This window comes from Amborella trichopoda, chromosome 3, assembly GCF_054954075.1.
Source record: "Amborella trichopoda isolate Santa Cruz 75 chromosome 3, AtrichopodaSantaCruz75HAP2 v2.0, whole genome shotgun sequence".
Taxonomy (NCBI): Eukaryota; Viridiplantae; Streptophyta; class Magnoliopsida; order Amborellales; family Amborellaceae; genus Amborella; species Amborella trichopoda.
Window position 1 is genome coordinate 62,071,912 of NC_142338.1, and position 12,887 is coordinate 62,084,798.

General features: G+C 39.6%; 1 protein-coding gene across 1 annotated transcript in view; it reads left to right on the forward strand.

The window, feature by feature from the left end:
* The window catches only part of LOC18421633 (uncharacterized), a 53,674-nt gene that overhangs the window by 35,864 nt on the left and 4,923 nt on the right, over positions 1–12,887 (forward strand). Inside the window, exons 10-11 of the mRNA XM_011630144.3 lie at positions 1,209–1,330; positions 1,499–1,567. Coding sequence (XP_011628446.2) covers positions 1,209–1,330; positions 1,499–1,567 — 191 coding nt within the window. The remainder of the gene's footprint in view (positions 1–1,208; positions 1,331–1,498; positions 1,568–12,887) is intronic.

Here is a 12,887-nt window from a genome sequence, read left to right on the forward strand (position 1 = left end):
AAGATATGAGGATTTATGGCCTCACTAAGGGTATGGCCCTTGATAGAGCAGAATGGTGTAACAAAATTCATATAAACGACTCCAAATAGTTGGAAAAAGCTCTGATGATGAATACAATAACCATTGAGAGAGGGGGATTGCCTGTGTATTGTGCACACTAGAGGAGAGGCTTTATATCCACTAGTTACATCTTGTTGTATGAGTAGCTAAGATACCTAAATATGTTTACTGCTACCAGATTATGATACTTGTAATTATAAAACTGTATGAATATATAAATATTTCTGAAGAGTATAATGTTATGCATGTTAATGAGTAAATCTATGGCATAGTACAATTTACACAATTAAATCAAAATAATCTAGTAATAACAGAACACTTGATTTTTACTAACGGCACCTCTGTTGAATTCTTCTTTGCCTCTTATTTTTTCATGATATTGTTTGTTACTAGATTCAAATTTCTATGCGCAGATTGTTACTAGATCAGTTAAGAGCTGATTTTTCCCCAAGGTTTTAGGATAATGGTCCTTGTGAAATTTCCTCTATATTATAATGCTTGAGAACAATGTTTTAGAACTCAGCCGAGTCGACTAGGGCTCGACCAAGTAACTTGGCTTTTGCAGCCTGCTGAGGCAAAATCTATTGACAAATTCGGGTTTCTTAAAAGCTCTTAAAAAATTAAAAAATTTATTATTAGATCACTAATAAATGATGTATAAATATGTTTCTTATAATTTTTTGTTTTTATGATAATTGGTGACATTTTCTCACTATATACGCTTTTTTTATATTTTTCCCTTTTTTTTTTTTTTAATTGTTTCGAGCAATAATTATTATTTTTCCATCTTTGGTAGACTTTTTAATGCTGTTTATAACTTTTTTCATTTTGTGCTATTTTTATTATTTTTAACAATTTTTAGGTATTCTTTTGTAATTTTTGGGGCCCTTTTTTGTCTCATACATGACTCGGACGAGTGCTCTCAGACTCGCCCGAGTTACTCAGCTTAGGCAGGGGCTAAGTCCGGAGACCGAGCTGGGTAATTGAACATTGCTTGAGAATGTGATGTTAACATATTGCAGCATTATTGTTTTTTTCTTTTGAATAAATATTGCAGCATTAATGGTGTGTGAATTCCTTTATCAATTTTGTTTAATTTCTCAATGAAAATCCTTTGTATGTAACTGTCCTAAACTCTCTCCCTCTAGATAATGAGAAGAGTCATGGAAAAGGTCAAACAAGTCCACAGGTTTATGCCACCATATCTCTTCATTCAACCTCATCAGAAAATGGCCGTACTCGTTGTGATCTGGGGCTTGGTCAGGCAATGGTGAGGGTTATTTTCTAACTCTGATTGCTGCATATTTTGATTTGGAGGTTTTCAGTTGATGCCTCTTCACTTTAAACTTGCATAGAGAGGTCACTGTGCTTGATTCTCTGGAAATCATCTATAATTATTTGGTTAATAGTTGGTCAATGTTGACATCCTTGTTTGTAGGTTTGTGCCAACTATCCTCATGTAGATCAATTCTGTGGCCTATTTTCAAGTTATGGGAGCCAAGCAATGGTAAGTTTTCTTTTTTCTTGCAATATTTCGAACTTTTCTTGGTACCGAGTTGAATACTGCTTCTGCTCTCCATGGTTGATTTTCATCTATACTTTGTGCACTAATTTTTGTGATGGATAGCTATCTTGGTTTTATGACTGGTGGCTTCCTCTCCCTGGATATGTATGCCATGATATTTCTAATACTTGGTTATGCCTCGGTTCTGATTTGAATTGTTAGAAAAATGAGGAAACCCATGGTTTTGTAATTTTTTTTTTCTCTTTATTCTTTCAAATTTTTTTAAATAGCAAACTCTTGAGTTTATATTATAGAGTCATCTCCTTCTCCCTGATTGTGTTTGACTTTGGCACTAATATTTTGTGCACTAATTTTTAAGTTCTTCCTTTTCGTTTTCATCTATAATTTGTGCACTAATTTTTGTGATGGATAGCTATCTTGGTTTTATGACTGGTGGCTTCCTCTCCCTGGATATGTATGCCATGATATTTCTAATACTTGGTTATGCCTCGGTTCTGATTTGAATTGTTAGAAAAATGAGGAAACCCATGGTTTTGTAATTTTTTTTTTCTCTTTATTCTTTCAATTTTTTTTAAATAGCAAACTCTTGAGTTTATATTATAGAGTCATCTCCTTCTCCCTGTTTGTGTTTGACTTTGGCACTAAGTTTTTAATACTTAGTATAGTTGTTTCTGATTGGGGCTGAATGGAAACCTAGGCAACCATAGATACAATGTTTTTTTGAAGAAAAAAACTACAAAGGCAACCCAACCAATATGATATTTAACATCTAATACATGCTCTACATTGTTCCATGGCCTTTGTCATAAATTTGTCATGAAACATCAATGTTTCATTGCTATGACCAGAAAACAAGACTAACTATGCTACTTTTGTGCTGTCAAAGTCCTTTGTTTTCTCAGTGATGGATGTCCATTTGCATCTTTGTGTATCTAAATATTTCCTGTGACTTCGTCATAGACTTATTCATGCACAACAGTGATGATGTTGGTGCTAGAAATCATCTGAACAATGAAGGAACCTGCTCCTTGTGATTGTGGCCATTGTGTTCATGATTTTGAGAATTGGTGTAGCTTTGAGCCAATATATTATTTCTAGTGTTGCCTGTCACTTACTAATTGGTTTGAAATATTCATGTTGGCAGGCAACACTCTTTTTTTGTACTCGTAGAGAATTGCATTCTTCTTGTTACCATATTACCTTGTTTTGTGAAGGAGATCACTTGTGCATCTTATATTTGTATGAACTTGAATTCCTGCTATAACTCTGTTTGAAATTTAAGCTATGGAAAGAACCAAAAGATAGGCAGTGGTTGGACAATGGAAAAAACCAAAAGATTGGCAGCGGTTGGACTTAAAACTGGACAGACTAGCAAAACATCCTAGGCACTGGAGAGCCAGATAATCCTTTTTAAACACTTTAAGATTTCAGTATGTTGCTCATTCTTATAATGTAGAACAACCTCATCAAATCCTCTCTTTTTATTTCTTTTATGTTTGGTACTTTCTTTATTTTTTTCTGTTTAGTACTTTCTTTTACAGAGTATCTATTTCTATTGTAAAATGAAAGCTTCGTTGGGGTTTGGCAAAAGATGATGTAGACCAGTGTTTGCAAAATCAAACCGGAACGGTTAACTGGACACGAGCCCAGAAGCGGTTTAACTGGCCTAACTGGTAAACTAGCGGATTCAACTGTTCTAACTGGGCAAGTCCTGGGCGGTCAAAAAGTGTTGAAAAAAACAAAAATGATGCAAAAACAAAAATCTACTAAAATATGAAAAGCATATAAAAAATTATTAAAATAAAACACATTCAAATGAAGTTGAAACTTAATGAAAAAAATGGATTTTAAAGAATCTATTTGTGCCTACGGTTATTTCTAAATTTTATTGGAAAAGATGGGAAAATATAAAAGTGAATATTAATGACCAAAACAATTTATAATCTTTACCATAATATAAAGAATACTAAAAAATACATTACAAACCAAATTCCTTATTTTTGGGAATTTATATACATATTTTTTATTTTTTAAATACCACCCGATCACATTGGAGAGCTTCTATCAACATCTCTTTTCAGCATGTGTGATGCACATGCAACTCCACTGCAGGTCCTCTTGCCAAGCAAGAGGCATTCTTCGAAAGACTAGTGACTTCCAGCCCACAGCATAACCAGCCAAATCTGGGTTTTATTTTTCATTTTTTGCTACTTTCTTCACAGCCACCTTTTACAAACTTTGTCCATTTTTTGTGCATTCCCTTCCTCTTCAGATCATTTTGTGAGGCTTGCGACTCCCCATGTTTCCAGCTCTTTCTATACACACACCTAGGGAAGATGCGACTTTTATTTTATATTAATACAACTTACAGACAACGTTTTTCAAAATAACACAACATACCGAACTTTTTTCTTGAAATTAACATACAACTTTATCCAAAAAAAAAAAAAAAATATCAGCGAAACTTTTTTATAGCATGAGGAAAAATAAAGGATGCCATCAAAGCCACAATTGCTACCACTTCAACTACCACAATCACAAATCTAACTCCACCATCGCTCATCCCCACCCTAACACACCTCGGACAATAGAGAAATATCATTATATTATCTATCTCGTTCATACGTGTTTCTTTGTCAGAGCGGTCTCATTTTTCGTGTCTTTCTCGCATGCTATGTCCAACTCTCTGAGGTGCACGTACAATGCAATAAAAGGCCATCATTTTCACAGTTTTTTTATTCAATTCTAAGACTCAGATGCCAAAGACTAACAAAAAGTACTGTGGTTGAACATTTACAACCATTCCCTACCCCTACCCTCTGCTCTACTTGTGAATTTATCCCATCTAAACAGTCACACGTGGGGTCTCAAAAAGCCTTCTAATTGGTGCATCAAAATTGTCACTTCCATTCACTATTTTCCCCCTAACTTTACATTCCAGTGCACATTCTTCATGCACTTTCCCCAGATGTGCTACTTTCTTTATTGTCTACGTTGTTCGAAAAACCGGTCAATCTAACCGGTAACCGCCCAGTTAGATCGGAACCGGCCACTGCCCAGTTCCGGTTTTGAGTGGTTTGTCCAATCGGCGATGTATTTGGAATCCCTTTGACCCTGAGGGTAGGCCCCACCTAGGGTCGAAAAGCCAGACCTTGTAGAAGAGCCGAGGCTTCAGCAGTCATTGAGGTGGTGATACCTCTAGGGCCCAAAAATGTCGAGGTCTGTGTATCCGTGCCTGTCTCTGAAAACCCGCCCCACCCCTGTTTCTGAATGAACAACCGTTGGAATCAAGCTTAATGGTTCCTGGATTGGGAGGAATCCAGTAGGATGATCTAGGAAGGGGTCTATAGGAGGTTCTTATAATGGATCCACATTCTGACAGGATGTCTGCAGTGGTGTATTTTTTGAATTCTTTCTTCTGGATAGCCCATGGAATGATGCTAGATTTGATGCTGTCTGCATTACAACGGGTGGTCTCTCTTTGGCTTCCAAGCCAATGATTCCAAAGAAGTGCAAGCACAGTCACTCTCCAAAGGCACTGATTGATTGAGGGATAGGGAGGTGAGAAGAAAGCAAGGAAGGGCTGCTGAATGGTTTCTTGGATTATCCTTCCACAACCAATTTACAGATTGCTCCATATGGTCCTCATTGTTTGGTAGTGAATAAATATGCAGTCTGCAGTCTTTGCTGCCCTTGCAAGGATGCATCTGTTAGGCATTGTCAGGCCCATGCCACATCTTTTTAGTTGGTCAACTATAAGGATTTTCTTGTGGTAGTTAGCCAGCTACAGAGAGTTGGACTTTTGGCAGACAGCAGGGATCTGCGCCATGTGCTTGCAATCCAAAGAATAGGGTGGTGGCCTCTGTTCTTGCAATAGAGGGACAGCATTGAGAAGTTTGCTGAGGTCAAGGGGGCCCACAACAGCCTGTCCCTACCATGGGCAGGATTGAAGAAGTCCTGAAGGGAGGAGTGGAGGGACTTAAGTTGCAGTGGTTCATTGTCTGTGAGGTCTCTTCGTAGTCTGGGTGACCAAATCTGTTTTGGGGGGAACAACTTCAACGCCTAAACAAATTGACCCGAGTCAAGGCTAGATCTAGTCTGATGAATTTGCTCTTCATGGCCGATCGAGCAACTCTCATGAGATTTGGGTCACTTCCAGTGAAGTTTTGGAAGTCCTCCGCCTTGCTGCTTTAAGTCAAGTCTATAAGTGCTGCAGTGAAGGTTTGCAATTGTTCAGCCTTGATTCCAAACCAAGAAAGTTAGCTTTAGGGCTGGCAATGGGTCGGGTCCGGCTAGACCTGGACCCAGACTTGAATGTATTTGGGTCCAAAAGTTGGGCCCATACCTGTACCTGTCGAGTCTCGGGTCTATCCCGTTGGGTCCTGGGTCTGGTTGGATCCAGTGCCACTATCACTCTGAGCCATAGTTGCGGGGATCTTGGTAAAGGGGTGGTGTTCCCCTCTTGGAATCTCGATCAGGCGATCCGGGAGCTGGAGCCCGAGCGGTACTTACTTCATCGCATAAGGGGATCTCGATCCCTACCTATTGGGATCTCAGTTCCTAATCTAAACGGATCTTGATCCTTGACTATAAAGGGCCTTGATTCCTATCGATGGGCAATCATGACTCCTCAAATGATGGGTCGCGTTTCGAATATGACAGGTCAATTTTAAGGGCTTGTATGCATGTGCTTGTGACCCCTGATGGTAACGAGTTCATATTCCATGAGAAATTTTTTAATAACACTGATGTTGATGAGTTTATAGTTGATGTACTCATTTCAATTATGTAACATTGCTCATGAGAAATCTTCTAATAATACTATTTGACTAACATTAATTTAAATCAATTATATCAATGTACTTTATTACATAAAATACTAAGTATATGCTAATGAGTATACAATCCATGAACTCATTTCAAATATATAGCGTAGTCCATGAGAAATCTTATAGCAATAACATCAAAATTAATTTAATTCCACTAAACCAATGTACCTTAATATAAAGAATACTAAGTATATGGCTTCTTAATTATTAAGATTTCATGAATTAATTTTTGTAAACAAAATGTCTTATATATCTTTTTATGGTTGCGACACAATTGATGGTTTCTTTTATTTTATATTATTTACAAGTGTTTGAAAGTAATGACATTTTTCATTTATTCTCATAATTATCATGATTAAATTTTGGTTTATAGCACAAAACTTTTTATGGATTTCGTAATTACATTTATGTCTTTCATCTCTGAAAAATTAATTTAATATTAATGCATCTCACTTCAAAGCTTTCTTAAATCTATTTCTTATTTTTTAACTATTAAGATTTCATAGAAATATTTTTTTAAACAAAATGTCTTATCTATCTATTTATATTTTCTACAATTGATGATTTTTTTATATTATTAAATGTTTTAAAGTAGTGATATTTTTCATTTAATTTTATTCTCTTAATTTTCATGTCAAAAATTTGGATGATAGTACAAAATCTTTTATTGGATTTTGTACTTACCTTTGTCTTTCATTTCTGAAAAAGTTAATTAAATGTCATGTCAAGCATTTAGTGCATCTCACTTCAATTCTTCCTTAAAGATAGTACAAAGTCTTTTATTGAATTTCGTGCTTACCTTGATGTCTTTCAGTTCCTAAATAATTAATTAAATATCATGTCAAGCATTTAATGCATCTCACTTCAATTCTTCCTTAAATCAATTTCTTGATGCTTAAATTATTAAGATTTTATAGTTTCTACTTTTTTAAACAAGATGTCTCATCAATCTATTCATGAAAAATTGATGAATTTTTTATATTATTTAAATGTGTTTGAAAGTAATGATTTTTTCATTTAATTTATTTTATTCTCTTAATTTTCATGTCAAAATTTTGGATGATAGTGCGTTGCCATATACATGTAGTTCATATATACGAGATCGCTCCCTGAGCAACGCTCCCAAGCACTCCAAAGGTAGGGAGCTTTAACCAAGTGCCGATCCCGGGCTCCTGCACCCGCACCTACACCTGCACCCACACCCACACCTGCACCTGCACTCGCACCTGCACTCGCACCGGCACCTGCACCGGCACCCTCTCTCGCTCCCAAAACTATGCTCTGAGGTGCTTTTTTTTTTCCCCCTTTTTTACTATCATAGACCCATATTATTGACAACAAAATCACAATCACCTGTCATTAGATTTCAAGCTGTCTGATTTGTTGTTTAATAGCTAAAGATGACTGTGAATTCTTATTGTATATGATCCTTAATACACCAAAACGAATATGGCTTGAAGTATTTTTCTCCAACAATTTATGAGTATAGGTTAGGTCCAACCAGACTCGACCTGCGGGTCCAAATGTTGTACCCATACTCGGACCCGTGTTAGTTATACCCGCCGGGTCCTAGGTCGGGTCCGGGTCCATTGCCACCCCTAGGTAGCTTCTAAATAATAAGGATGTTCATTTGGATAAAGATCAACGGCTGTCCAATGTACCTCAACCTTCCGATGATCAAGATTGTTCTAGATGATGGTGGATCATGCAGATTGTGCTTATATGGCCTTCAAGTTCTCAAGTCTTGCATTTCTAGGTGGTTGTGGATTGTTCGGCATGTGGAGGCAGTTATAGAAGGATAGAAGACAGTTAAGATGTGATAAACATGAAAGAAAATGTGATCAGAAAGTTCGGGTTAACAGGGTCTGACGCCATAGAACTCCATCAAGAATCAAGAAATGAAATCTGACAATCTTTCAAGATTTACGAATCATAGAATTTACATGTCCTTTAGAGGTATACAATCATCGAAAGTCAATAAAAAGGAAGAATGTACTGTGGAATTATATAACCAGGAAGTACAAAAAAGACCGTACTTTCAATATATTGGGTCTACAATCCAGGAAAATGGAGAGATTGAAGAAGATGTCGTACACGAAATTAAAGCTGGGTAGGCGAAGTTGAGATGTGCAACTAGAATTTTATTTGATCACCGCATAACAATGAAGCTGGAGGGTAAGTTCTATAAGACAGTTGTGAGACCTGCTTTGCTCTATGGGGCGGACAAAAAACAATATACCCATAGAATGAGCATAGCGGAGATGAGGATGTTGAGATGGACGAGTGGCAAGACAAGAAGGGATAGAATTCAAAATAAATTCATTCGGGAGAATTTAGGTGTGGCACCAATAGGCGATGAGATGAGAGAAAGTAGACTTAGGTGGGCTGGCCATGTGTGGCGCCGACCAAGTATAACACCCGTTAAGAGGTGCGAGTTAGTTAAAAAATGACTGAAAAGGGCAAGTGGTAGGCCCAAAAGGATGTGGTTGGAAGTAGTCTGAAAAGATATGAGAACTTATGGCCTCACTGAGGCTATGGGCTTTAATAGAGCAAAATGGCAGACCAAGATTCGTGTAGCCGCCCCAATTAATTGGGAAAAAGCTATGATGATGATGATGATGAACATTGCGGTCATGAGTTGAACAAATGATACTTATTCTTCTATTCTCTTGAAGTTCAATAAGTCTGTAATATCAGGTTGTACGCTTCTGCCAGGTCATCAATGTCTGCTATTGTTGGATTCTTCATGGTCGTTGCCATCATGGGTCTTTCCCTTGCAAAAAGCAAGATCACAACCACCATCCCATGGGGCCACCATTTAAATGCTCGCCCCTTGGCTTAGCCTTTTCATTGCCCATAATTGACAGCCTAAAGCTCAATTATGCATGTGATCCTAATCTAAAAAGGCCCATAAAGCACATGAGTCTTTGACCTTGTATCACGAGGCAACCCAACTAAAATTATAGTGACTTTCATTGACCAATGCACTGCAGAAGCATCTTTGGTGGCAGCCCAGGCCTAACCCACTGCGCCGAGTGCCACAATCACATGTGCCAAGGCAAGAAAGCTAACTCTTAGTAGAATTCCGGTTTCTTAGCCTGGTCGTGAGCACCAGTCCTTGGTAGGGCCTCGACTCTTCATACTCAAGGAATTGCCCCTGTCATTACCAGGATCTCGACTCCTCAAAATTCTCGAACAACTCTGGCCTTTCATAAGATCCCCTGTCCTTGAATTCCTCATAGTTTGCCAGTTTAGCACCAAGCCCCTTCCACCATGCCTCTTCTTAGAGCACTGGTGGATGTCACCCAAAATCTAGCCAGGTGGTCGGCTCTTGAAAGAGCCTTGTCTTGAAAGAGCCTTGTCTTCCTAGGAAACTATTTCCATACTTTGCCTAACAGGAGTAGAGCGTTGGTTCTCACTATATCCTCGGTCCATATTGGAATCCATGGAGCCCAGGTTCTTTGTAGGGCCCCTGGCTCCTCAAAACTCTAGTGCCCCAATTTTTTACAGGACCCTGGCTCCCTAAAATTCTAAGCCCCGGTTCTTTATAGGACCTCGGCTCCTCAAATTTCTAGATCCCCAATTCTTTATGGGGTCCTGACTCCCCAAAACTATAGAGCCCCGTTCTTTGTTGGGCCCAAACTCCTCAAAACTTTAGAGATTCACTTCTTTATGGGGTCCTTCATAGGCCCCCGGTTGCAAACCATTGGAGCCACAGTTTTTCAAATTAAAAATAGAACTCTAGTGTGTCTTTGTCTTGATTGCAATAAGCCTATAGACTGTCAACATCAGTGTTTCAAAAAGCGCTAGGCGGCACCTAGGCAGTCGGAGGGCCCAGCGCCTAGGCGGGCTCTCAGAACCTGGGCGGCCCAGTAGAAAATATTTTTTTTTTGGCTTTTCTCTATCTAAAATAGCCTCAAATGGGTGTAGGGTTTCAAAGGAGCCTAAAACCCATAATTTTTCCCCTTTCGTATTTCAAAAATGACCCAAAAATGCCCTCAAGGAGCCACATTTCTGCCCCTGGGTGGGGCACAGGCCTTAGGCGGCCGTCTAGGCGGGCTCAAGCGGCCGCCCAGGCATTGGGCGGTTTGCTTTTTGAAACAATTGTCGACATAATAACTCAAGGGTCCGAACTCATCAAGCAAATAAACCTCAGGCACATCAACAACTTCCCACACCAGCAGAGAGAATTCAGGCCCATTCAGGACTTTCTCATTAGACACTCAAGGGGCAGGTATATCTTCCTCAACCCACCTTGATATTGAGAAACCTTGGTCGGTGTCAACTAGTGAGCCAGCTGAGGAGGATTGATATCTACCCAGCACCTAACAGGGGCAACAGGTTCACTCGTCTTTCTTTCAAAGGAAATTGAGAGCATATACTAATGTGCTATCATCAAGAGGTGAAACCCTAAGACGTTAGCACTCGAAGGTGGTGATACAGCAGTGGGAGCTATCAATCCCGGGTTCCACGCAATCTGCCTCAGAACTCGCGCGAAAGGCTCATCATGCAATGGCTGGAGGGGCAGAATGAATATGCCCATGCCTGGGCACTCATGGAAAATGGGCTCCAGGCTCATGAACCCCCCATTTGAGAAGATGAGGCCACAAGGCCCAAGCGTCAATATTCAGAGCGTTCCCTACAAGATATAACATAATAAGTTGTTCTACCCTTCGAAATCTGGGGAGAGTGTGACATGCCCATGGCAATTTTCACATGTAATATGGTTGAAGCTTTGGCCAAAAAGGCAGAACAAAGCAAAGATAAAGATGAACATGATGCTTGAAAGGAGTGGCTATGTAAAATCCAGGCTATAAATTTAAAAGTTCTCTCTTTTCTTTATTAATTACTGGAATTTCTACTTATAGATCCCACAATACAATAAAAATAAACCTACTACAATCTAGGATCTTTAAACCTTATTGCCAAATTAAACTTTATCAAACATAATTTAAACTAACAATTTTAAGAATAAAAAGAGGGAAGACTTGCCGGACTTTTGGCCAGGGTGTAACCCTTAGGGATTAGCACACCACATACCCGATTACCGGACTAATGACGCACTTGATCTAAGAACATGTTGAATCCACCAATCTAAATTGGGAAGCACTTGTAGAACACCATTTTCCGAGAAACTTATGGGGCTGAGAGCATGGGTCATAATTGGGGTTTTATTCACCTCTTTTCAAACCTTGGGGCATGTCACAAAGTGGCACCTCCTCTATTCTAAAGCTAGGGCTGGGTGTTCCACTTCATAGTTCTATTTTAGAGGTGTGTGCCACCCTAAACACTTCTGGGGGTGGCATGCCACCTTCTTAGAGAGAAGAAGAGCTAGAGAGAGAGAGAGAGAGAGAGAGATGAGAGAGGTGGCATGGGGGAGAGCAAGAGAAGGCGAGAGAGATTAGAGATGTGTAGAGAATGAGGGGTGACCCCCTTTTATATAGGCCTCAAGGGCTCTATGGTGGTCCAATCAGATTAGGATTTAACATTGTTTAAAATATTTAGATAATCTATGAATGAGAAAGAATTTAATCTAATTTATCCATGTCTCCGATTAGCCATCATGATTTAGAGATGATATTTAAGAACCTTATCCCTGAGATTTGATCCATATCCACTTTTAGTTTATCTAGACTTTGACCAGTTAACTTTATCTTCTAAAATTATTTGGAATCCCTTTTCTCTCACAAAACCATCCTTCCCCATGTACCCCTAGCTTGGCAATCCACAGAGCGCTCCTATCTTCAACTCCCTCTGAACCTTTTTTATCCTCATCCCCTACCTCCTCTGGCCCCCTTTCCCCCTCATTCCTGATAACTTCTCAGGACCAGGGCTCCCTCCCCTATCGTATTTTCATCCCCACCCTAGTGCCCTTATTCCTTCCATCCTCTCACCCTCCTATCAGCCCTCTCATTAGCCAGCTCACACCAATTCTTTAAACCCCTCTCGTTTAGCTGCTATCCCAGTGGCCCCCAGATTGACCCCCAACTCTGATACACCCCCCCCCCTCACCTACTCCCACTCCAATTTCTAAATCCCCTCTTTCAGAGCCTTTGGGAACTCCTTCTTTGTGTTCTCGCCCTTCCTCTCCAGCCTTGAACCCCTCCCCCCGTCCCAATCCCTACACTGGGAAAAAGCATCCCCCTTCCCCCGCCCTCTAGCTCCGTTGACTCCAGTTTTGTGGACAATATGGACTGTGCTTAGGGCGATATCAGAGAGGTTCTCAAGGTGATGAGTTTTCACTAAAACGGGCTTGAAGGCCCCTTCCACCTCTTCTACCAGGCCGATGCCCAGTCTAGACTCAGGGTAAGTAACAAAACCAGGTTTACCAGGCCGATGCCCAGTCTAGACTCAGAGTAAGTAACAAATGAAAGAGGGAAGTCGGCAATCTGTCTTTGGGGATGAACTACGACAGAACCGCTTCTACCTCTGCCTCTCTCAGGGTGGCTGCTCCACCAGTTCTCCTGATTATT